The following is a 26340-nucleotide window of genomic DNA, read 5'->3' on the forward strand; positions in this document are numbered from 1 at the left end:
CACACTATACCAGCACTTTTGGACCACATGTTTTAATGTTTGGTTTCTCATAACGGCGAGATCGACTTAATTGTTACATTTACAAAGTGAACGTGTACATAAACGTTCATATTTAAAATATAAAGTTCTCACCCCAGGGCCGCGAATGTTAGGATTGAGCACGTGTGCGGGTTAGCACCCGTGCATTCAATATTCTACAATAAAAAGCATTTTAATTCATGTGAACCAAAACAGTGGGAATTCAAGTTGACTTGATCGTCATGTGAACCATGGCTATAGTAATCAAACTGCATACCTATGGACATGTGTAACAAAATGATATGTCCAGTTCTTAAACACACACCCTACCCAGTACCCACCCACCCCTTTCTCCCCTCACTGTATATGTTTCTTTAACTTTTTGACCTCCTTTATGATGAATTCCCGTTCTATTCTTTGGCTTTATATAAGTGTCTATTTGTACGTCTCTAAATGTTTTGATGAATTGAACAAGGTGGACCATGGACCCTCTTGTAAACAAGTATAATGCTTTATTGGGTCGTCCACTCACAGTTAAGTCTTTGTATCGAGTTGTGCTTGAATTGTACTGTAATTCTGCAAACTGTTAATAAATATTTCAATCAATCAATCAAACAGACAGACACACACTCACACTTCTCTCGTCTCTTTACAGGCGTACAGCAGGCATGTCTGAGTGTCAGCCATCAAGTTGCGGTGATGTACACTGTGGTAATCTTTCTCAGTATCCAGTCTTACAGGTCAGTAATGGAAAATAGAAAAATACACTTATTTGTTTTCACCACCAATGCTGCTGGCTTACTGGTACTGGTACAGTATACTATGCTTTGAGAAATTAGCAAACAAAATGTAATATTGAAAGACCAGAAAAATCACAAATACTTAAAGTTTGAATATTAGTATATATTTAATTAATAAACTGTTTAGGGCTGCGAAATTGCTAGTACAGGCGAAATCTCTCAGGTTGAAATACTCCTGTTTCTGGGTAGACGGTGACGCGCTGATGCGAGCCTTGGGTGGGGGGGGTGGTGATTGACAGGGGGGCGTCGCCATTTACTCAAACCCGCAACGAAAACCATGCCAGCGGTCCAGCCGGCTCCGTTCACTGCCATGTATTCATTGCACTTCCGGTGTGAGTTTGGCTCCCATGGAAGGAAAGAAACATGCGCAATGGGCTATATGCAGCCAACACTTCCGCGTTCAGCTTCCTTGGTCTCAACTGCGCATGTTTCTTTCCTTCCATGGAGCACCATGTGAGAAACATGGCGGCGCCCTTACGGTCTTCACGTCTCGTCCTCTTTAGACAGTCCTTAGTCAAAGCTTCCTTGCACTTCCCATAGACATATAAAGGTAGACGCCCCTTTCGGCTCTGGAGCGTATGTGCTCAAGGGAGAGCAAAATATTCCCGAGATTCCTTGCGACGCCCCGTGGAAGCATGAGCATGAGCATGAGCACAAAGCGCATGTTCGGGTCTTTCCCGGAAAAGATGCGCTGTGATTGGCCAGTAGTCACTTGAGTGGCAGCGTGACGTAGTGTGAGTGGCAGCGCGACGTAGTGTGCTGTCCATGCCATAGAGTATTAAAAGGATAGAGACTAAACTGGCGCGAAGCTCCGCCCCCTCCGCTATTCATGTCAGTGGAAGTTGCTCAGTGGCGTTTTGAAGCACCCGGAAGGCTGCCGGAAGTACCGTCTATTTCCGCATTTTTTCAGAATTTCAGCATTTGGACACCAAAATTTGGTGTCTGGAAGTCAAGAAGTGCGGAATTGCAGCTGGGCTTTAACATTGAGCGCTCGGTTGCACGGGTTTCCTCGTCAAGAATCCACGGGTCCGCCTGCAGTCCTTCCTCTTACCACTATAGGGACCAGCGCTTCAACATTGGAGTGCCTAGCTGGCCCCTTGGTCCATGCACTCTTCCGGCACAAGTGTAAATTCTTCCGCCCTCCTGTCAACACACATTGCTCCAACGAACTGCAGCAGCCAATGAGGCATCTATTGTTTTTATATCTATGGCACTTCCCACTCCCACCTCCATTCCAAGATGGCCTAAATGTTTGCCAGCATGGCAGCAGCTTCTGATTCCTCTTGGTGATTCTTCTACACTCCTGTGCTAGCCCTTTGTTACTCATCATCTGTGAGTCATTTTAGGCTTGGTGTCTTCATCATGGGATCAACTGGTTAACTGTTTTTGAGTTATTTGATTTGAGTTTGTAATTGAAAGTATTTGAGTTCTCACTTATTAACAGTACAGGTAGTACAGTCAGAGGTTATGAATATACTATACCTGTATAGTATATGCTCGTATATTGTTTCTGCCCGACAGCAAAGATATACTATATTATAGTATAGGCAAGTTGTGACAATCTTGGACTGTATCAGAAAGGATAGTCTGTTTACAATACATAGAAATAGTCTGTTTACAATACATTAAATAGTCTGTTAATTCATCGTTTGACGGTGAAATGTAATGCTGAAATCAAATGAGTGATGAGTATAGGGGATGAAAATAACATTATGTGAGACACTCTATTATGGGATCACATTCGGGGACCAGGGCCAACATTTTGTCCCAGCCTGACATGCCTACAGAGTATACCGGTATGTATAAGTAGGCTTTTGGCACCAAAATGATCCACCACTGAATATTAACCTATTCCAAATAATTTATTTGACAAGATATAGTGACACCAAGTGAAGAAACCCAGCACCCTGCCACCCTCCCAGTTATACAGATTATTTTATGCTGTCAGCAGTGATTCAATTTTATCACTAGCCACTTGGATACCACGTAGCAAAGTTCACCTCATTCACTCCATACCAAGTATGGGATGAATGTTGTATCATTTACACTTGATGTGCTTTATTAATAGATGTACAGTAATGGCTACTTGGATACTACTTTTGCAATGTGAGGGGCCACAAACACTGTAACACATGGTCATTCCTCCTGTCTTCTCTAGCAAAGTGTAATATTTTTTGATAATGACATCAGTGTTGTTTTTGGCAGCAAATTTCTATTTTAGTTTTAGTCATAGTCTCTTGAATAGTTTTCACTTAGTTGTAGTCACATTTTAGTCACCTGGAATGTTCTAGTGTTTAGTCTAGTTTTAGTCGACTAAATGTCATACGATTTTAGTCGACTAAATCAACTGTAGATTTAGTCCACTAAAATGTGTTTTGATGTCATTGTAATGACATATTTTACACTTTGGTTGCATGATGAAAATAGCAGATATATAATGTATATCTGCTATTTTCATCATGCAACCCAGCATAAAACTGGATCTCTTGTTCACTAGTCCCTTCCTAACATTTTAGTCTAGTTTTTATTTGTTGACGAAATTGTCAGTATATTTAGTCTTAGTTTTAGTCACCATAGATTCGTTTTTATTTAGTTTTTGTTTAGTTTTAGTCAGTGAAAAAAGGTAGTCGACGAACATTTTTCGTCTTAGTTTTAGTCGACAAAAACAACACTGAATGACATCAGACACATTTTCTTTCCACTGTATATAACAACCCATTGAAACGTCAAAGCCTGCATTAGAAACTCTCTGTTAGATTCCCTGAAACACACAACCTTGGTTCTGGTGACTGGTGCAGATCTACAATGAGTTCACAATGTGTCGACGGGTTGTACGTCCATTTTCAAATAGCCAAAGTATAGGGATGAAGTTGTGAATGTATGTTAGACCTATATGTAATAATAATCCAAATATTCAAACTAAAGTTGTCAAATTATTGTTGTGGAGTAAAAGTACAATAATTGCCTCAGAAATGTAGTGAAGCAGAAGTGAAAGTGTTGAAAATGCATAATACTAAAAAAAAAAAAGAAATCCCTCAAATGTTTTACAGTATACTTAATGTACTCTAATGTACTCCAAATGTACTATTTACACAGTATAGTTACTTTACACCACTGCATGATACTTCATAATGTTTCATGTAGAGTTGCTCAGTGACTCAGATCTGTAATGTATCTACTATAATGCCTATCAGTGATGGAATGAATAATCAATACCCTATTGTAGAAATAGTCTGTTTACAAGTAGGCCTACAATTTCGATATTCAAACAAACAGTTAAAATCACTCAAATAGAACCCAGGTGTGGTTTTAATATTCAAATATGTCTTCCATGTGTATTTCTGGTTTCTTTCTTATGAACTGGTGGGTATGGCCACATAAAAACTGAATTTTAACACTTATTTGAGCAGGGAATCTGAGCGCTCCATCTTTAAAGGGACATTTCACCACTGGAAGAAACTGCAGTCACTCAATGTTAATAGCATTTGTAGTAGATAACAGTAGCAAAATTTGAAATGTACACCCATATGGTAAGAAAAAGAATGAGTGTGTTTGACTAGGGTTCGACTGGATTGCTGAATTCGTACAACGACCATAATGCTTTGGTGCACTGCCCCTCGGGGGGAGGCTGTTTGGAAGTGTGCCTTGTAGTCCCGGAAGGAAGTGAGACCACATTTTCATGACCAATTTTGGTCATGAACATGGCGTCATGATTCATGACATCTAATGATGTATGCATATACTTAACTACTGTTGAGTGAGAAAAAACAATGTTGCACAGTAAGCAAATCCCCCATTAATCATTTGGGCACCCCCTTTGGGCTCCCAACCCACAGTTTGAGAACCACTGGTCTATTCATTAAACACACTAGATTTGGGTTAAGGCTACTTTGTATCTGCTTGATTTTATATAGGCAAGCTGTGAGTGAAAACCAACTTGGACTGTATCATCTGTGTGAGAGAAGCTACATGTGTTTGCAATTAAACATGGAAGGTGTCTGTTAACTAATGCATTTATGGTGAAATGTAATGCTGAAATGTGATGAGCACAAGGAATGGAAATTGGGTTAGGGTGAGACACGTTAATGGGCTGGAGGTTGAGTGATTAAGTACAAGTGCTGCTCCTACATTGAAGTCAGTGCCATTAAGACATCTGACATCAGGACATCTAACCTAAATCTGAACTGTGACAAAACAATAAAAATTTACATCAAACCCCCCAAAATGTGACTAAAGCTTAAGAGTCCTAAGAGTGTGAAGCATACAATGGAAATACCAGTGGTGTAAAGTAACTAATTACATTTACTCAATTAATGGTCAATTTTGTGGTACTTTTACTTAAGTGGAGTATTTGCAATTCTCAACACATTTACGTATTTACTTTCCTCACTGAATATTAAAATAATGTATCATGCTGTCATGACTATACCAAAACAGGCACCCCACACCCTGCCAATTATGCTATTTTTATATCAGAGCCACTGGCATGGTCATAAAGTTTATGCACCTCCAAGATGCACTATCCAGTATCATGGGAATGGTACATGCTAGCTATTGCAATGTAACAAGAAGAACGAACCATTAAAGGCCATTCCTACTTTTACTTTCTGCATAGCATGCAATTGAAACTCATATAAGCCTGCTGAGCCGGTTGACACGGACCCACTGCAGAGGTGTTCCGCGTTTCATCTGGTGAGTGACCAGTGAGTCTTTAATAGTCCTAACATGTTAGATATCTAAGCTATGTATAGTCATATAAATGTTTTAGAGATGCTATCTAATCCTAGTCATATAAACCAGACATGTTAGCATTTCATTAATATGACTCCTTACATACCACATAGATGATCCACTTAGTGGACAGCATAGTCCACATAGTGGACAGCATAATTGATGTTAAAATGTACAGATTGAAATGATTGGCTGTATAGTCTTTTATTTGTAATTATGGTGTAGGCCAGATTGGAATTTGCTTCTATTTCGACATTTAAACGTTATAATTAAAGTTAAATAATAATGATTTTACTTACTACTTACTAGTAGTAGTTTGGCTAGTGTGACCTCTGAATGTAACCTTAATTCATACAATGGAATGAAAGTGTATTAGAAAGGGGAAGGGGAAAAAAACAAGCCAATAACAAACAAACCAATGAAAAGAAGTGAATGGGCAAGCATCAATTCATTTCATTGCATGCAGTGATAATATTGGATGGAATGGATCACTCTTTTCAGATGTGGAACTAATGAGTAATTAATAAATGTCTCTCATGAAGTGCTGTGCGGCAAGAATGAACAATATAGGATTCATATAATACTAAATCATTCAACTAAAAGTTATGTTTTTTTCCCCCCACACTTAGGACTTGTACTGCACTCAAGGTTTCACTGCTACTGGTAGAGGGGAAAAGTGAGTGTTCATACATTTTCTATTAAACCTAGCATAGTCCTTGATCTGCTCAGATGTCCAGTCAGCAAAGGCGTCAACACCATCTATTGTCTGTCTATAGAAAGGCATACCAGCACACACTTGTATTGTCTCCACCAGGCGGAAGGCATGGGGAGAGAGTATGTTTTGCACTCCGTCCGTGTGTGTCCGTCCGTCCGGCCTTTCCTTCCGTCCGTCCGTTACCAGCTAATCTCCGGCATCATTGGCCAGATCCATGCCAAACTTTGCACACACACTCCCTGGATGCCAACGATGAACCTCTGCCCCAAATATTCCTCAACAGCCTGTTATAGCGCCACCATGAGGCCGATTTAGGCAAAACACATTTCTGTAGATTACTCGTACACATTTTACGGCTAGGCCGAGGACGACATGCCACACATTTTTATCCAAATCAGCCTCACGGTGGTGCTATAACAGGGCAATTCCTGTTTTGACCGGCTATAACTGCATCAATCTGTATACAACTTATGTATACGCACTCCCTAGAGGCCATGGAAAAACATTTTCCCTGAATCCCTCCACATCTGCCGGTTATAGCGCCACCATGAGGCCGATTTCTGCAAAACACATTGTTTATGTTAGTCGCACAGATTTAATTCAAATCTCACGCAAATCAAAACATCTGATTGATCTCTGTAGTCATGTGATCAAGACGAGTCCGAGATTTCTCAGATTCTACACTGATTGGCTAAGATTGCCTTCCAAAGTTTTCAGGAGTGGCCCGTTTTGTACAAAATGCTGCACATGTCCTGCTCATCCAGAATTCTATCCTCAAATATGCTATGAGTGATCTGGCTCTGCATTTCCTCAACAAAATGAAGAAAATTGTTGCAAAAACAAACCCCCCCCCCCCCAAAACATGGTTCTATTACTCCTAAACATTTTGCCAAACATCACACACACTCCTATCCTCATGGTGAAGACCTGTGCCCAGAAGGGCACTTTTTCAAGTTCCATTTGTTCTTTGTATATTAAAGTTTCACACCCAGTAGCAGTAACAAATGTACCGTAGGCCTTCCTCAGCATAAAATAAATACAAAATAAGCAGAGGAAGAGCTGAAACGTCCGTTTGTTGCTGCTGCTGGGGGTAAACCTTTAATAAATAAAAAATCCTAAATGGATAAAAAGTTAATGCTGGAATTCCTTTCTATAGACTACCCAATATTCTTATATTGTGAACTACCCGACTGAGTGCTTGCTTCTCCTCTCCTCGAATGTCTACAGAAAGCCGCCACCATGAGTACGGACGAAGAGATGAAGCAGTACGGCCAGGCCGCCATTTATCTCCGTAAGCCAGAGAGGGAGAGAATGGAAGCTCAAACTGCGCCATTTGATGCCAAATCTGCAGCATATGTGACTGATAAGGCCGAGCTGTACGTCAAGTGTAAGATTCTAAGCAAGGAGGGTACAAACGTCACCGTGGAAACGAATGACAAGAAAGAGGTATATAAAATCAAATAGTGGCACAGTACAACTGTAATCACATTAGATTCTGATGTTGTGGTTTTATTTTAATATTTTATTTTTTAGAAAAGAACTGTCCCTGAGGCGGACGTGACCCCTATGAACCCTCCCAAGTATGACAAGATTGAGGACATGGCCATGATGACCTACCTCAGTGAAGCCTCTGTCCTGTATAACCTCAAAGAGCGTTATGCAGCATGGATGATCTATGTAAGCTTTTCTACATGTTGAGAGCAGTACACTATTTCACCTGTCAAAGAAAGAAAAACACAAACACAGAGTACAAATTACATCATCAAATGAAAAACCGTAGAAAAACAAATGCAAACAAACTCATGGTTCTGAAGTTATGTTCAATGTTAATGTTCTCTCTCTTCTCCCCTTCAGACCTACTCTGGCTTGTTCTGTGCAACTGTGAACCCCTACAAGTGGCTCCCAGTGTACGACCAGGAGGTTGTAAATGCCTACAGAGGCAAGAAGCGTATTGAGGCTCCACCCCACATCTTCTCTGTCTCTGACAACGCCTTTCAGTTCATGCTGATGGGTACGTACTAGTCAGGACAATGTAAACAAATACATAACTACAATGGTTTTGTACTGTGTATCCATGACAAAAAAATTGCTTTACATTTTACAGATAAAGAGAACCAGTCTGTCCTGATCACGTAAGTTTCCATCATCTACTAGGCATTAAAAAAAGAACATTGTATACAAATTCACTAAGTGCATTTATCTGAATGTATGCGTTTATAACCAGTGGAGAATCCGGTGCTGGGAAGACTGTGAACACCAAGCGTGTCATCCAGTACTTTGCAACAGCAGCAACTGCTAGTGGAGAGAAATCGGCCGCCGATAGTGGTAAAATTAAGGTACTGTATATGTATATGTTTTTAACTTTAACAAAAATGTTTTGGAACATAAAGCATTTATATGAAATATAGCAATTCAATTTAAAATAATTCAGACCAAATTTTAAATTGGGCGATGTCTAAAACATTCTAGGGGTCACTGGAGGATCAGATTATTGCAGCCAATCCCTTGCTGGAGGCCTATGGTAATGCCAAGACTGTGAGGAATGACAACTCCTCTCGCTTTGTAAGTGTAAAATAATGACATTTTATGAGTAAACCTGCAATAATTCCACACGACGGATGCAACTAATTGTGCTATATCAAACAGGGTAAATTCATCAGAATCCATTTCAACAATGCGGGTAAATTGGCCAGTGCTGATATTGAGACATGTAAGTATGAAGTTCAGAGATAAGAAAATATATATTTGAGGATTACATTTTGATTTATGTACAACCCATATAGATTATTATTATTATTATTATTATTATTAATTATGTTGTACAACCCATATAGATCTGCTGGAGAAGTCTAGAGTGACCTACCAGCTTCCTCTAGAGAGAGGTTACCATATCTTCTTCCAGATGATGACCGACCACCTACCTGGGATTATTGGTAAGGGGAATTATACTGATGATGCAGTGAGAACATAAATTAACTAGAAAAGTCGCAATTTTGAAAAATTGCAAAGTGTGGTTGCCGCAATCTGTCTATCACACGGTGATAGACAGACGCTCCCATCCAATCATCTACCATGTATCTTGAAAAAAAGGAACAGCCCCGTCATCGAATTTGCTTCCGCGATCCCAGATCCCAATAAGCTGTTAAACAAATTTGTGTAGCAAGCTTTTTGGATCTGGCAGCGTCAGGTTACACCCCCTGTGGATGAAAATGGAATTGCCTTTTGCTCTGGGTTGATTAAACCACCCGTGACATGTGATTCAAATTTGGGATGGATTGGAAGTTTTTTGTAAAATAGGCCCCTCCCACTAATTTTGACGATTACGGCCGCACGATACACACTATCAAAATTCTGTCTGTGTTGTTTTAATCGGATAGGTCCTCAGATCATGTGTACAAATGTTTGTGATATTTGGACATAATATGTAGGACAAAAATTGTGTTTTGGAGAAAATTCGAAATGGCGGAAAATAAATTTGATTTTATGACCTACGGTTCAAGAGTTATAAGCCAAAACATAAAGTGGGCTGTTATAGCGCCACAATATAGCCGACCGATATAATTATAAGTTAAATAATTTTTATAATTATTAGGAACCTGCCCTCCTAGTTTTGTAACTATAGCCCTTACGGTCTCCGAGGAAAAAATACTTCAACGTGACTTTTTGCATTTTCCGATTCATGTCAATGGGGAAATGTAATGCACAAATACATTAATTCAATCAATTAAACATTTATCTTAGCAAAATACGATTTCCGATGAAGCCGGTCAAGTGTGTGCCATGAAAACTGTGGGATAAGTAGTGAACCAAAGTTTAGGGTTACTCTAGAAAGAAGTAAAAAAAAATAAAGTGTTATTATTACTAGTCTGGTTGAACCACACTAATGAATAGAAACACATGTTCACACTTTTTCTTTTATCCCTTCTCAGAAAGTTGTCTCATCACCAACAACCCATACGACTTCCCGTTGATCAGCATGGGTCAGATCACTGTGGCCAGCATTGATGACAAAGTCGAGTTGGAGGCTACAGATGTAAATGGACATTATTTTACATTTCTAATACTCACTGTGCATTGCAGTTGCTCTGCAAAATACATTTTCTACAGCAGTGGTTTTCAGGCCATGATCTCCCAAAATAATCCTATTTAAACTGGATTGCTAATATAATGCTTAATCTCAATCTTCAGGACGCTATTGACATCCTGGGCTTCAACGCTGAGGAGAAAGCGGCCATCTACAAGTTCACCGGTGCAGTGATGCATCATGGGGTGTTGAACTTCAAACAGAAGCAGCGTGAGGAACAGGCGGAGCCAGACGGCACGGAGGGTAAGTTGCATCTTCAACAAAAAATGTGACAGTCTTGTATTTATTTATTTCAAAAGAACTAAGCTAAATATATTTTCAATATATTGTCATTATTTATTCATATTATACTGTTTATACTGAAGGTTATTTGGTTTACCTAAATGGTCCTAGATTACTAGCTGTATGCATTCAATGTATTACCAATTGTGTTTAACTTTCTTAAATCGCACTCTGGATTAAGCGTCTGATAAATGCCTGAATCGTAAATTGCAAATTGTATGATCATTTCAGTGGCTGACAAGATCTGCTACCTGTTGGGTCTGAACTCAGCGGATATGCTTAAGGCATACTGCTACCCCAGAGTTAAAGTGGGAAATGAATATGTCACTAAAGGACAAACTGTGCCACAGGTGAGTAAAGTTACATTATTTCCATGTTCTGATTTCATACACACCTTATAAGTTGTGTCCAGACTGTTTTAAATCATTATTAAAATGATCCTCCAACATTATTGTCTCAGCCAGGCTGAAGGCGAGGCAGAGATTATGTTTTGCACCATGTCTGTGTGTCTCTGAGCAGCTAATCTCAGGCACTGTTTGGCCGCGAAATTATGCATGCACACTCCCTGGATCGGTGGATCCCAGAGCAGAACCTCTGCCCCAAATCTTTCAGATTGGCGTAATCGGCGCGCCACTAGGAGGTCGATTTTTGTGAAATTTGTGTGAATTTCAGCCTCTGTGGGGGGTATTTATATGCAAATATCATGACCAATGGCATTGCAATGAACATCACTGATGATGTTTATGTGAAAAAAGAACAGAAAAAAATAATAATTAAGTAATTAATTAAAATAAAATTGTTGCTATAAAGCAACACTGGGTCTTAGAGGGTTAAACTGAACAAAATGCATGAACGCAGTGTGCAATTTCTGTGAAATTTTGCACGCATATTCCCATACAGCCAAGGAAGTAATGCCACTTGAAACATTTCAAATCAGCCTCATGGTGGCACTATAACAGGCCGATTGGCATTTTTACAGGTAACTGCACTGATTTGCTTAAAACTTTGACCAAGGCCAAGGAAAAACCTTTGCCCTGCATTTTTGCTACAAAAACAACAGCACACTGCAGAAACATGTGCAGTTCCAAGTACTCACTGACATGTTTGGCGCCTGCTGGCCTAGTGGTCCAGGACAGGCGCATGCCACATATCTAGGCTCTGCCCGTAGTGCGTTGTGTGTCTGAGTCCCGTTCATGACGACGTTTGGTCCATGTTTTTCCCGGTCTCTCTCTCCCTCTTTCCTGTCCATCTTCACTTGTATCTATCAATAAAGGCAAACAAGCAAAAAACTAATCTTTTAAAAAAAAAATAAAAAAAAAAATATATATATATATATATACAGTATATATGACTACACCTTGTGTATAGAGGGTATGCGCGTGACATAATCATCAAACCCGGAAGTTATGCAGGAATGTCTACTAAGTGGCAAAAAACTACTTTCTGGCCTTGACAGCAAATAGAGAAGTTGTATTTGATTGCATAACTGACTGTCACTCACTTTGCCACTCGATTTGCCATTCACTTTATGCATGTGCATACCCTCTATTGTGTATCCAACCCTAAAACCCATCCCGCTCACTCAGATCAGCTAACACAGGGAAGCTGTCAACCTTCCCTAAAGCTCTCGGGAGAGATTCTTCTCCCTTCTGGCTCTCAAACTTTTGGAATAAACTTTCTATTGCAGTTAGAACTGCAGACAAACTCAGAATCTTCCACCGTAATCTGAAGAGTCACCTCTTCAGACTCCACCCTAGCCCGTAGCACTTGGTCTAGCCTTGAAAACCTTGCAGGCTTATGCAAAGGCTAAAATTGCTTAAATTGTGTAATTCACTATAATTTTCCTATTTCCTTTAGACAATGAACTCAGTCAGTGCCTTGGCCAAGTCCATCTATGAGAAGCTGTTCTTGTGGATGGTCATTAAGATCAACGGGATGCTGGACACCAAGCAGCAGAGAAACTTCTACATTGGTGTGCTGGACATCGCTGGTTTTGAAATCTTTGATGTAAGCATGGACTTGTTTTAAGTTGGAGACTAAATATTTTTGTCACAGTTACACATTTACAAGAGATTGGGCTAATGATATTTCCTCTCACAGTTCAACACCCTGGAGCAGCTGTGCATCAACTTCACCAATGAGAAACTGCAACAGTTTTTCAACCACACCATGTTTGTTCTGGAACAAGAAGAATACCTGAAAGAGGGAATTCCCTGGGATCTCGTTGACTTCGGCATGGACTTGGCTATCTGCATTGAGCTCATTGAGAAGGTAGGTACTGTACATGGACTTGGCTGCCTGCAATTGACCTGAATACATAGACTGTTACATTGAGCTGATTGAGAAGGTATAGAATTATTAATAGTATAGCGTATTATATTATTATGTATTGCTATGGACTTAGGTGTCAGCATTGCGTTCATTGAAGGTATACAATTATTTTGTGCTTTAATGGACATAATGTACACACACATACACTTATTTTTTTTGTCATTGGCACTAAGCTTTTGTTGATTTGTCTCTTTTATCTCCTTCCCAAAGCCCTTGGGCATCTTCTCCAGCCTTGAAGAGCAGTGCATGTTCCCAAAAGCTACAGACAAAAGTTTTGCAGAGAAGTTGATTGACCTGCATCTGGGGAAGAACAAGGCCTTTGAGAAACCCAAGCCTGGTAAAGGCAAGGGTGAGGCTCACTTCTCCCTGGTCCACTATGCTGGAACTGTGGACTACAGGTGAACAGAACCCTATAGTATGCATATATGCACTGTATATATAATTATACATTATATAATATAATATAACCGGAACTGTGGACTACAGTTTTCGATTAATTGAGTATGGAGGACCCCAATGGAAACAAGCGATAGGCTTTTGTTAAAAAACTGTTAATAAAGTATTCAATCAATCCATCAATCAATCAACAGCATCACAGGATGGCTAGAGAAGAACAAGGATCCTCTCAACGACTCTGTGGTGCAGCTGTACACGAAGTCTACAGTGAAGCTGCTCTGTGTGTTATATCCCCCACCTGAGCCTGAAGGTATGTTTATTACAATTGGTTTGGAGCATTTAGCATATTGGGAACTGGAGTTATGGCTGTACCCCAGCCAATAGGAACACAAAGGGGGCGGGACAACAGCAAATTAATATAGGACAATAATACAATATAATGTGTTCTATCCCCCACCTAAGCCTGAAGGTATTGTTATATATATCAATACTATAAACATTCAGAAACTGACAAGAAGGGAAGCATTTTCATTCTATATAACTAATGATAACTCATGATTCCAATATAAACAGATAATACCAAGAAGGGAGGCAAGAAGAAGGGTGGTTCCATGCAGACTGTGTCTAGTGCTTTCAGGGTAATAATATCTTTTCATTATTATCAACATATATCCCTGTAAGAATGAAGCGTTATTATTATCAACATTATATCCAACAATCTAAATCTGCAAAGTAAGTAGTATCTAAAGAGTTCAAATAAGTATAGTGGAAGAAAAACTACAACATTCTATCACTTTTGACTAATTATAAACCTTTTATATGTCTCAATAGGCAAACTTGCAGTTGCTGATGACCAACTTGAGGAGCACACATCCTCACTTTGTGCGTTGCCTGATTCCCAACGAGTCCAAGACTCCAGGTAAACAGAAAAGAAACATTTGACGCCTTATCAATTCTCTTCTAGAGGCCCTAAGGAAGACCTTGTATGCGGTAAAGGCTTTCAACCAGGTGGAATATTCATACTTCAGTGATGGAACGATTTGACATTGGAGATAGGTTCATTACATGGATTAGGCTATTGTACAGCAACCCCACTGCAGCTAGGAGACTGACTAACCAGACACTGTCCTCACAATTTGCTTTAGCTCTAGGGCCCTTTGCCCAGACAATTATAGCAAATGCTATATTTCTATTTTGGTTGACTCGTTTTGACTCATTAAATGGTCAGTGCGTAACTATTTTGTTGTAATAATAATGAAGCAACATATTTACAGGATTGATGGAGAACTTCCTGGTCATCCACCAGCTGAGGTGTAATGGTGTGCTGGAGGGCATCAGAATTTGTAGAAAGGGCTTCCCAAGCAGAATCCCCTATGCTGACTTCAAGCAGAGGTATCAATTCCTTTTTCCCAGTAGCTTTTAGTTCCAAACGTATTAACGGGAGGCATGCAAAATGACCATGAACTTCTGCAAAACAGATACAAAGTCCTGAACGCCAGCGCATGTCCCGAAGGCGCGTTCATGGACAACAAGAAGGCATCTGAGAAGCTGCTTGGGTCCATTGACGTACCTGTTGATGATTACAGGTTCGGACACACCAAGGTAAACACACTCCCAATCTGGTTTAACATTATGGACAGAGGACTAAAATAGATTTTATGGTTGTTTAGTTACAGTGTTTGTGACATTGTATTCAGGTGTTCTTCAAAGCTGGTCTGCTGGGTGTCCTTGAAGAGATGCGAGATGAAAAGCTGGCTGCTCTGGTCGGCATGACTCAGGCAATCGCAAGGGGTTACATCATGAGGAAGGAGTATGTCAAGATGACGGCTAGGAGGTACTTTGAAAACATCTATTCAATAAAAGAAATAAAGTGTCAAATCACTATAATAAAATAGAAAAAATTGCAGAGCAAGCTTTTGATGATGGTGGCAAGGAAAAATCTCCTTAATAAACAGCAGAAGAAACCTCTAGCAGAATCAGGCTATAGGATGGGGGGTCATCCTGCATTTACATTGCGGTGGTTAACAACAATAATACCAACAGCAATAATAACAACAATAGTACAACTATAATGACACAATTATATAATAACAGCCTGCAGGCGTATTACATGGAAACCCTCAATCTGCATTTCAATCATGATCCACTGTTGTCCACAGAGAGGCCATTTACAGCATCCAGTTCAACCTCCGCTCATTCGTCAATGTGAAAAACTGGCCATGGATGATGGTCTACTACAAGATCAAGCCTCTCTTGCAGAGTGCTGAGACTGAGAAGGAGCTGCAGAACATGAAGGAGAACTATGAAAAGATGAAGACTGACCTGGCCACTGCCCTGGCCTCGAAGAAGACACTGGAAGAGAAATTGATAGCTATAGTGCAGGAGAAGAATAACCTTGCAGCAGCATCGGCATCAGTAAGTAGCTACACTTGTAGGCAGGAAATGTTGCTAATATTTCATATTGTTTATCATCTTAAAGGGCAAGACCACTTTTTTGAGGTTTGAGTTGTATACAGTAGTTACATTGCCATGATGTAACTCCAAAGGTGGACAAGAAATCAAAAATAATTGCTCCATTGATTAGAAATTGATAATTCAAAATATTCTCCTCGTTGACATTGTATGCTGAAAGAGCTCTCATAGTCACTCTTTTAAATGAACACAAACTAAATTGATTCAGACAATAGCCTATAGAGCATCACCAAACCCAGTACTGTTTTTGTTTTTAATAATAACGTTAACTTCCTGTTGAATTTACTAATTGAAGATCTGGATCCAGTCCGGGTTTTCTTCCTATAAAAATGGCAAAATTAATCAACAGGAATTTTACATTTTATAAAAGAAAAACTAACAGAACTGGGTTTGGTGATGCTCTTTATTGTCTGAATCAACTTTGTTTGTTTCCGTACTAAAAGTGACTTTGAGAGCTTAGGTCAAAACGTTAGTCGTTCTGTATACTAGTACCTAATAAAAGGCTCTAAATGTCCGTGCTGCTCCAGTGTCCTCTCCTCCTTCAGTGACTTTGTGAGCTGTTTCAGTGTACAATGTAAGTCAATGAGGAGAATATTTTGAATGATCAATTTCTAATTACTAGAGCAATTCTTTTTGATTTCTTGTCCACATTTGGAGAACATCATGATGGCAAGGTAAATACACAACCCAAACCTCTACCAAAGTGATATTGCCCTTTAAATATTTTATCTAAAGTAGGCTAGAATGTATAAGTAGAGTCGACCACCAGGTATTCTCTGCCATGGTATACATTGCAGACCATGGCAGAGAATGCCTGGTGGTCGAACGGCTGTTCAGTACAAGGGCCTGACCCAATTTGACATTCTTATGTGGGGAGGGTGAATTTGAATGTGCAACTGCTATTCACCCACGCACTACTATAGTATATCCTTTTGGAGGAGGTTGATTAGTTTGAGCATAGACTGACACCACGCTAGACAGGAACGCCCACAAATGTCAGCACATCCGGTTTTAGCCCGGGGTAAGAATTCTCTATGGCTGCCAATGCAACTTGGTCCAATCCTTAATCACATACGGACAAACATCTATGCTGATAATATCTAACTTGCGGAGGTAGCGTGCCTTGACCACGGGCAACAGATCTTTCAACATATGGCACTGCAAATACGTTTGATAATTGCTACTCGCGCAATATTGTTTTGGAAATGCCTCAAATTGCATTGCAGTGAACGAGAGCAACTCACAACTTCCCCCGGGGGTGGGCGGAGTCACAGCTTGAAGCTCTGAATACGCGCCGTGGTGTCGGTCTATTAGTCCGACATGCGGGAACAGCGGTCGGACTACCGCTCGAATATGTGCTGCTCCCGTGATTGCGGTTGTGGTTATGTTAGGGATAGAGGTAGGTGGTCGGTCTAATAACCGTCGGATCAAAACACGTGTCGGAACTTGCACTGCACCCCTCCAGCTTCTTCCTTGTCCTCCCCTCACCCAGAACAAATGCTGACAAATTCATTTTCATTGACAACTAGGGAGACGAGGCTCTGAATGATGCTGAGGAGAGATGTGAAGGTCTTATTAAAAGTAAGATCCAGTTGGAGGCAAAGCTCAAAGAGACGACCGAGAGACTGGAGGACGAGGAGGAGATCAATGCAGAACTGACTGCCAAGAAGAGAAAGCTGGAGGATGAATGCTCTGAGCTCAAGAAGGACATTGATGACCTGGAGCTCACCTTGGCTAAAGTGGAGAAGGAGAAACACGCCACTGAAAACAAGGTATAGATTATACTCAAGATCATACACTATAGTTACAGACTTGTAAGGGTCAATTCCTCCCCTAAAGGAACCCTGAGAGTCCCTGGAATCCACTTTGAAAAGCACTGATTTAAGCCCTTCTATGACACATTATGTTTTGCTTCTATCAGGTGAAGAACCTGACTGAGGAGATGGCGTCTCAGGATGAGAGCGTCGCTAAGCTGACCAAGGAGAAAAAAGCCCTCCAAGAGGCCCATCAGCAAACCCTGGATGACCTGCAGGCAGAGGAGGACAAAGTCAACACTCTGACCAAGGCCAAGACCAAGCTGGAGCAGCAAGTTGACGATGTGAGTTTACCAAAGGGAATCAGATGTTTTGAATTTAAACATGGAGTGCAGTGATTTTTTTCAACCCTAAAACATGATCATCAGGTACTATTATTATATGAGGTGGACAATTTCTTTCGCAAAAAGTGTTTTTATGTGGACACGCCCACCAGTTCATTAAGTATGCCTGGTTTGCCTGGTGGGTGGTGATGGGTGGTGATCCACCTGAACTGAAGCCACACCCACAGCTGTTATTGGATGAGAAAGAGGAAGGGGTTAGGGATGATTTTGTGATGTTACTATATCACTGTTTTTTTCATTGGCACGTTTGACTGTCAATGTTTCAGCCTCCAGGAAGAAACCCTAAATACAAAGGGAAGACATCATTGCAACCTTGAACCTTGCACATAACAATCACACCAAGGGGTCTAATGAAGTACTGTGACCTCATAAACACATGAAAAACTGGAAAAGATACAAATATCACGGCACTCCATCTTTAATATTATATGTTTATTACCTACTTACGTATGTTTATTGTTGTACTGATTAATAAGAACAATAAATTGTTGTGCAGTTGGAGGGTTCTCTGGAGCAAGAGAAGAAGCTCCGCATGGACCTGGAGAGAGCCAAGAGAAAGCTTGAGGGTGATCTGAAACTGGCCCAGGAATCCATCATGGACCTGGAAAATGACAAGCAGCAATCTGACGAGAAGATAAAGAAGTAATGTGCACCAACAATATGAAATGTCATGGAGAGAAACCACCTGCAGAATGATGCTAAAATATGACTATTGACTGTATTCAACAGGAAGGACTTTGAAGTAAGCCAGCTTCTGAGTAAGATTGAGGATGAACAATCGTTGGGGGCCCAGCTGCAGAAGAAGATCAAAGAACTCCAGGTATTTTTATTTTCTGTAAGATCATTAATAATAAGTAGGCCTAAGTGTGAATGGTTATTTTCAGATGTTAATCTAACATCATTCATTTGAAAGGCTCGTATTGAAGAACTGGAGGAGGAGATCGAGGCAGAGCGTGCCGCTCGTGCCAAAGTGGAGAAGCAGAGAGCCGATCTCTCCAGGGAACTTGAAGAGATCAGTGAGAGGCTGGAGGAGGCTGGAGGCGCCACCGCTTCTCAGATCGAGATGAACAAGAAGCGCGAGGCTGAGTTCCAGAAGCTGCGTCGTGACCTTGAAGAGTCCACCCTGCAGCATGAGGCCACTGCTTCTGCTCTCCGTAAGAAACAGGCCGACAGCGTGGCGGAACTTGGTGAACAGATCGACAACCTCCAGAGAGTCAAGCAGAAACTGGAGAAGGAGAAGAGTGAATACAAGATGGAGATCGATGACCTGTCCAGCAACATGGAGGCTGTTGCTAAGGCAAAGGTATGATGAAATGCCATGGTATAATATCATTCTTCAGACAAACAAAAAGTGACTAAAGTGAAATGAAATACTCACGTTTAAAAACTGATAGTTTCACATGTGTGGGGCATGGAAAGTCTTTATAGCTCAGATTTAACAGTGGGAATGTTTAAAACAAGTAATCTTGTGAACGAGTATGGTGATTGCAAACTCTAAATGTTATGAAGCTGTTAAGATAGTGTTGGGTAAGGAAACCATACAGTTATAAACCGGAGGTCGGAATCATAGACTGTATCGATTAGCTTTGCTTTATCAAAGCAATGAACCTATCTGAAAAAAAGATGATTGAACATGTATAATGTTCGTTTCCAGGGAAATCTTGAGAAGATGTGCCGCACCCTTGAGGATCAACTTAGTGAAATCAAGGCCAAGAGTGATGAAAACACTCGCCAGATCAATGATATCGGCGCTCAGAGAGCAAGACTGTTGACAGAGAACGGTAAACTTTCATTTAATCATAAATCATTTGTCTACATGGTTTGTCGATTGTAAATTGACGCTATTAGAGATAATGCTTTTGATCCACAGTGATTCCAGGACCGATGATATGTTTGAAATGTTTGAAATTAATATTCAAATGTCTAATTAGGTGAGTTTGGTCGTCAACTGGAAGAGAAAGAAGCTCTGGTCTCTCAGCTCACAAGAGGCAAGCAGGCCTTCACCCAACAGATTGAGGAGTTGAAGAGACTTGTTGAAGAGGAGGTTAAGGTGAGGAACAGATTATTTTATTTTAGTTTCATAATCTTTGTCATTTCATTCAGCTGACATTGTTTTTTCTATTTTCTTCTGACAGGCAAAGAATGCCCTTGCTCATGCTGTGCAATCAGCTCGCCATGACTGTGACCTTCTGAGGGAGCAGTTTGAGGAGGAGCAGGAGGCGAAGGCAGAGCTGCAGCGTGGAATGTCTAAGGCCAACGCTGAGGTGTGTCAGTGGAGGAGCAAGTATGAGACTGATGCTGTCCAACGCACTGAGGAGCTGGAGGAGGCCAAGTAAGTCAGCAGTGTTTTTACCATAGAGTTATACCGGTATATAAACTAGAGAGCGGACAGCCCCCACTATTAATTTCTATAGAAGTTGCTCACTGGCATTTGAAGCACCCGGAAGAACGCTCTACTGCCGCATTGAAAATGTGGAAGTGCTAACTCGTGAACAAGCGCTCTGTGTTAAACCCCAGCTGCGCACTCTTTTGCTCGAGCTACATGCACGAGCAAAACCGCCTGCCTGCAGTTGCAGCTTTGGCCAGAAGGGTTGGGCGACTTCAACGTTTCCCAGATGCTCTGGGGGCTCGGTTTTACACTGTCAGGTACCACTAGGCCTGTCGCCCAATCGCAATTATCTGAGATAATCGCTTGAGATTTAAAAAAAAATCTAAATGGGCATAATCGTGATATTCATTTTAATGTCAAAATGTCAAAGAAATGTTTTCCAACATTTTCAGAAAGAGTGGAGTCAAAACGCATCACACGTTTTGCCCTAGGCTCCACTCACTATACAAAACATTTCCCACAATAATCGAATTCCATTGAAAACTGATCAACAGGAAGAAGCTCGCCCAGCGTCTTCAGGAGGCTGAGGAGCAAATCGAGGCTGTGAATTCCAAGTGCGCCTCTCTGGAGAAGACCAAACAGAGACTCCAGGGTGAAGTGGAAGACCTCATGATTGATGTGGAGAGGGCCAATGGTTTGGCTTCCAACCTCGACAAGAAACAGAGGAACTTCGATAAGGTGCTTTGACGTACATTATTACAAAATAATGAATGTGTCCGTGAAGTGGGGTAAATGCCACATTTCATTACAAATGGTGTGCAGGTCCTTAAAGTGGAGGTAAATGACACATTTCAGTACAAATTGTATGCAGGTCCTGGCAGAATGGAAGCAGAAATTTGAAGAGGGACAGGCAGAATTGGAGGGAGCTCAGAAAGAGGCTCGTTCTCTCAGCACTGAGTTGTTTAAGATGAAGAATTCCTACGAGGAGTCTCTGGACCAACTGGAGACCATGAAGCGTGAAAACAAGAACCTGCAACGTACGTTTTCAGATCATTATTTTAAGAGCAACAGTTAAATGATGGATCAGGCTACAACTTTATTAAAATGCAAATACAACATATTTGCTGACTGATTAATTACTTTCAATCCACTGCAGAGGAGATCTCAGACCTGACTGAACAGATCGGTGAGACTGGAAAGAGCATCCATGAGCTGGAGAAGTCCAAGAAGCAGACAGAGACAGAGAAGTCAGAGATCCAGACAGCCCTGGAGGAAGCAGAGGTATTAAATAAAATACAGACATCTATAACCTAAAGTTTTATTTATTTCAATACGTTTTACATTCAAACAGTGTAGCAGTATAATGATGGATGTTATATTTAAAAAGTCCTAACACCTTTTGATCCTGTATTGCATTTCAGGGTACTCTGGAGCACGAGGAGTCCAAGATTCTCCGTGTCCAGCTGGAGCTCAACCAGATCAAGGGTGAGGTGGACAGGAAGCTGGCAGAGAAGGATGAAGAGATGGAGGGGATCAAGAGGAACAGCCAGAGGGTGGTTGACACCATGCAGAGCACTCTGGATGCTGAGGTCAGGAGCAGAAATGATGCCCTTAGAATCAAGAAGAAGATGGAGGGAGACCTGAACGAGATGGAGGTTCAGCTGAGTCACGCCAATCGCCAGGCTTCTGAGGCCCAGAAGCAGCTGAGGAACGTTCAGGGACAGCTTAAGGTGCAAAACATATTTAGACACATCTTCAAACAATGGAACTGCTTTGAACAAATCACATCCTGATGTTTCTCTTATCGTGACCACCTCAATTTATTTTAGGATGCCCAAGTGCACCTTGATGATGCTTGCAGAGGCCAAGAAGATAGCAAGGAGCAAGCTGCTATGGTGGAGCGTAGGAACGGTCTAATGGTCGCTGAGATCGAGGAGCTGAGAGTGGCTGTGGAACAGACAGAGAGAGGCCGCAAAGTGGCTGAGCAAGAACTGGTGGATGCCAGTGAGCGCGCTGGACTGTTGCACTCTCAGGTAAGTCAATGGAAAAACTCAACAAGATATTTTTAAAATACAACTCATTCATACTTGCATTGCTAAACTGAATCTTTATTTTAGAACACAAGCCTTGCGAACACCAAGAAGAAACTTGAAACCGACCTGATCCAGGTCCAAGGTGAAGTGGATGACAGTGTTTCAGAAGCAAGGAATGCTGAGGACAAGGCCAAGAAAGCCATCACTGATGTAAGTTAGGAGCTCTGCCTCTTATCCAATATACCAGGACAATTAGACATCCTTATGGCATGCTTAATTATTACAATTGAGAGAATTCCACACCCACATTCCTTTGTGTCGGTTGGTGACACAGAGGTGGCGAATCGGCGACATACATTTTATTTCTGTTCAGAAGTTCTTTCAGTACTGTACCTTCATGATGCTCAGTGACATCATAGAGGGCACGTTTGTTTCCCTGACCACATCCCTGTTTGTTTTTTTTACTTTTCTTTCGCATTAGTGTTTGGGTGAATTTAACCCGTGTTTAGTGAGAGAGTGATCCCACAATGGGCTTTTTATTTGCTTTAGATTTTTTGCTATTTTTTCACTGGATCATTCTCACATGTCCCAGGAATGGATGGACCAAAGGAGAAGTTCCCAGCTCCATTATTAACACTTACAGCGCTAGCATTATTGAAAATTTGATCTAATTCACGCCAGCATTTTTTACAGTCAAGCTCTTATTTTGAAAAGCCACATTTCCAGTCTACTAGAAGTAGTATTAACCTAGGAAGCTGAACGGAGCCTGGACAGGCCTTGTTTACAATATGAATCCAAACCGGGGCACTGGAGAGCTCCACATCGTCGGCTCTGTGCCGTCAAAGAAACGTATATGACCAAAATGCCATCTGGGACAAGGAATAGGAGACATGGATTATTATGGCGACGACGATCCAGTGCTGTACTAACAACATAGCTATCTAACCGGCTAACGTAAGTAGCATTATGGCTCGATCGATCGAATGCACTATAAAAGCATTAATCAACGGCAATGGTGGTAAGCGTTGTATTAAAAACTTGGTGGGGGGTTTTGCCCCCCTATGATGTTTTTGTTTCCCTCTGGTCTTATGACCACGATTAGTATCTGTTTATTACCCTATTATTACCTGTTATATTACAAGATATTTTCTCGCAGTCAACATTAATATAAATGTAATCTATGTACCTTGTTTGTCAAGTGTGCAGTGACATGATTATTTCCTTGCAGGATAATTAAGTACATTTTATCTTCTTTCCAGGCTGCTATGATGGCCGAGGAGCTGAAGAAGGAGCAGGACACCAGCTCTCACCTGGAGAGGATGAAAAAGAACCTGGAGGTCACAGTCAAGGACCTGCAGCACCGTCTGGATGAGGCTGAGAACCTGGCTATGAAGGGAGGCAAGAAGCAGCTCCAGAAACTGGAGTCTAGGGTAAGATGTGGTTTACTTCAACACAGCTTATAGTCAATGAAATAAGAATAAGTCATTTCATAGTGCATAATTCCTTTGTGAAGGTGCGTGAACTGGAGGGAGAGGTCGACAATGCACAGAGAGGTGGAGCAGACGCTATTAAAGGTGTCCGCAAGTACGAGAGGAGAGTAAAGGAGCTGACATACCAGGTACAGTATATCATGTTCACTTAAATATCCACCATGCCACTATCTAAATGAATAGATTGCATGAACTACAAAATACAAATACAAAGAACTATAAATGTCGTAAATTCACTCTCACTTCAGACTGAAGAGGACAAGAAGAATGTTGCCAGGCTTCAGGATCTGGTAGACAAACTGCAGATGAAGGTGAAGGGCTACAAGAGGCAGGCTGAGGAAGCGGTAAGACAATATACATCTTTAGTTGTGTTCGCCATGGGCAGAGTGTTGTGAAATAATAACACTAACATGAACATTAGTCACAACCACACTTTACAGTTTTTCTGAAATTGTCTTGCTTGGACTATAATTGTAAGGTGCTCTTTTCAAATATTGAGGCTTTGAACCATCTCTATCATATTGTAGGAGGAAGCAGCCAACACTCACCTGTCTAAGTGCAGAAAGGTTCAGAATGAGCTAGAGGAGGCAGAGGAGCGTGCTGACATCGCTGAATCCCAGGTCAACAAGATGAGAACTAAAAGTCGTGACTCTAAGGTAAATACATGTGCAATATCAAGGTTTATTATGTTGGCTGTCTAAGATGGCAAGATTTAACAAAATAAATCATGTTGAATATCTAATATCATACTCCTATTTTACAGGGAAAGGAGGCTGCTGAATAACTTCTCCAATACAACTCACCATAAAAACTCATAAAATATGACGCATTGTATTCAAAAAGTCATACAATATGACCCATTGTATTCAATAAAGGTGTAATCTCATGTATTCATTGTACATTGTATTCATTACATCACGTTGTATTGTCAGGTTCTTCAGAGTATTCTGGTTTCAATTAACTCACACGTCCACTATATACTATTTTGTAAAACCATTGCAAGGATAAATAAATGTACTTAAAACTCTATATGTATGTATGTATTTTAAATGAGCATTCAGTGATTTGGGTGATTTGGAAAACCCCCGGTCCCTCCCGGTAACAAGATGTGCACATGCACAGTGGGGAGACACGCAACAGGCCAACAGCACACACACCAAGGCCCGCCCCCGCTTGATCATGATGATATTTGAATTAAGTGAAATCACTGAATATACCTTTAATGATGTTTAGGACACACAAAACACGTTCCTGGGGTTTTTATGTGTATAATATGTGTGTTTAGCTATTTTAGTCATGATGCCATGTTCAGACCCAAATTTGTCATGAAAATGTGACTCACTTCCTTCCTGGAAGTCAAGTCACACCTTCACGCAGCCTCCGCAAGGAGGGGCAGTGCACAAAAGCATTATGGTCATTGTAGGAATTCAGCTATCCAGTCAAACCCTAGTCAAACACACAGACTTCATTCTTTTTCTGGCCATAGGGTGCACATTTGAAATTGTTATCTACTACAAACACTATTAACATGTGTCTGTGACTGCAATTTCTTCCAGCAGTGAAATGTCCCTTTAAGTATAATGGTACAATCCAAGCTGTGTTTTGCCATTGAATGGCAGGGCAGCAGGCACATACTAATAAGTGTCACATAAATCTGTACAAAAAATATATATGACTGATGGATATAAAAATAGGATCCATCTTTTATCATGATAACTTTGAAAGGACTGTATAATTAAGAAAACATTGTAAATATCTATAACTTCAATAGCTCAGCAGGGAGACCAATTCAATACCGTGCTGTATTTACCTTAAAATGAGTGAATAGCCCTTTAAATGACCATCACTGTACCAAAAATAGAAACATACCTTAAAAAATTATTTGGAGGCAGATGAAATAAAGTTCGGAGAGAGTTTAAGGTTTAACCATTATTTTAGTAGGTATAAAGTAAATTTACATAGAGAATGTGCTACATGGTTCAGATAATAGTATTTACATCAATATATTTTAGAATAATCAATTGTTGATTCCAAAAGAACCCGAAGCTGAACTGAACTTCCGAACTGAACTCCGGACCTGAACCCCTCTTCACAGTATTTGTTCCAGGCTAAATACTGCAGATCACGTCAGATTTGTTGATATAATGTTCATTGGCTGTAGATGTTTCATGTCCGCCATGTCAGATGACAAGACCAGTGTTGGCGCTCTTTCATTAGTGCAACGCCTAGATGATGAGGATGGCGTAGCGACGCAGAGTTCATCTTCCTTGGTTCAGTCATTGATGCCCATTGAAGCCTGGAGAGCGCCTAGGCAGGCGTTGCCAGGCAACCTGTAGATAACTTTCCCTGCACTATGAACTTTCGGCAGAGAAAGAACGCTCCCTGACTCAGTGAGCAGCTATCTCACTCGGCCAAGGTCATATGCATGTAGACTCAAACCATAATAGACACTTCATTATTGCACGTTTGTGGCTGGTGGCAGACAACATGGAGACTGAATA

General features: G+C 40.9%; 1 protein-coding gene across 1 annotated transcript; it reads left to right on the forward strand.

Moving 5' to 3' along the window:
- The first annotated feature begins 5432 nt into the window (after window positions 1-5432).
- Window positions 5433-24729, forward strand: LOC308321397 (myosin heavy chain, fast skeletal muscle-like). The gene is made up of 42 exons (XM_080772259.1): window positions 5433-5510; window positions 6179-6225; window positions 7492-7710; window positions 7798-7941; window positions 8119-8275; window positions 8369-8396; window positions 8489-8600; window positions 8734-8826; window positions 8911-8974; window positions 9099-9197; window positions 10194-10297; window positions 10453-10591; window positions 10862-10980; window positions 12488-12637; window positions 12731-12901; window positions 13172-13359; window positions 13552-13667; window positions 13931-13995; window positions 14189-14276; window positions 14632-14749; window positions 14836-14959; window positions 15055-15191; window positions 15517-15772; window positions 17359-17601; window positions 17751-17927; window positions 18484-18629; window positions 18717-18807; window positions 18901-19290; window positions 19642-19768; window positions 19919-20037; window positions 20123-20319; window positions 20871-21054; window positions 21188-21353; window positions 21473-21597; window positions 21738-22046; window positions 22146-22349; window positions 22434-22559; window positions 23609-23779; window positions 23863-23967; window positions 24088-24183; window positions 24367-24495; window positions 24603-24729. The coding sequence occupies exons 3-42, from the start codon at window positions 7504-7506 to the stop codon at window positions 24621-24623; spliced, it is 5805 nt and encodes a 1934-aa protein (XP_080628385.1). The 5' UTR covers window positions 5433-5510; window positions 6179-6225; window positions 7492-7503; the 3' UTR covers window positions 24624-24729.
- The last annotated feature ends 1611 nt before the right edge of the window (window positions 24730-26340 follow it).

This window comes from Protomyctophum bolini (assembly GCF_963924005.1).
Source record: "Protomyctophum bolini genome assembly, chromosome: 9".
In the NCBI taxonomy this organism is placed as follows: Eukaryota; Metazoa; Chordata; class Actinopteri; order Myctophiformes; family Myctophidae; genus Protomyctophum; species Protomyctophum bolini.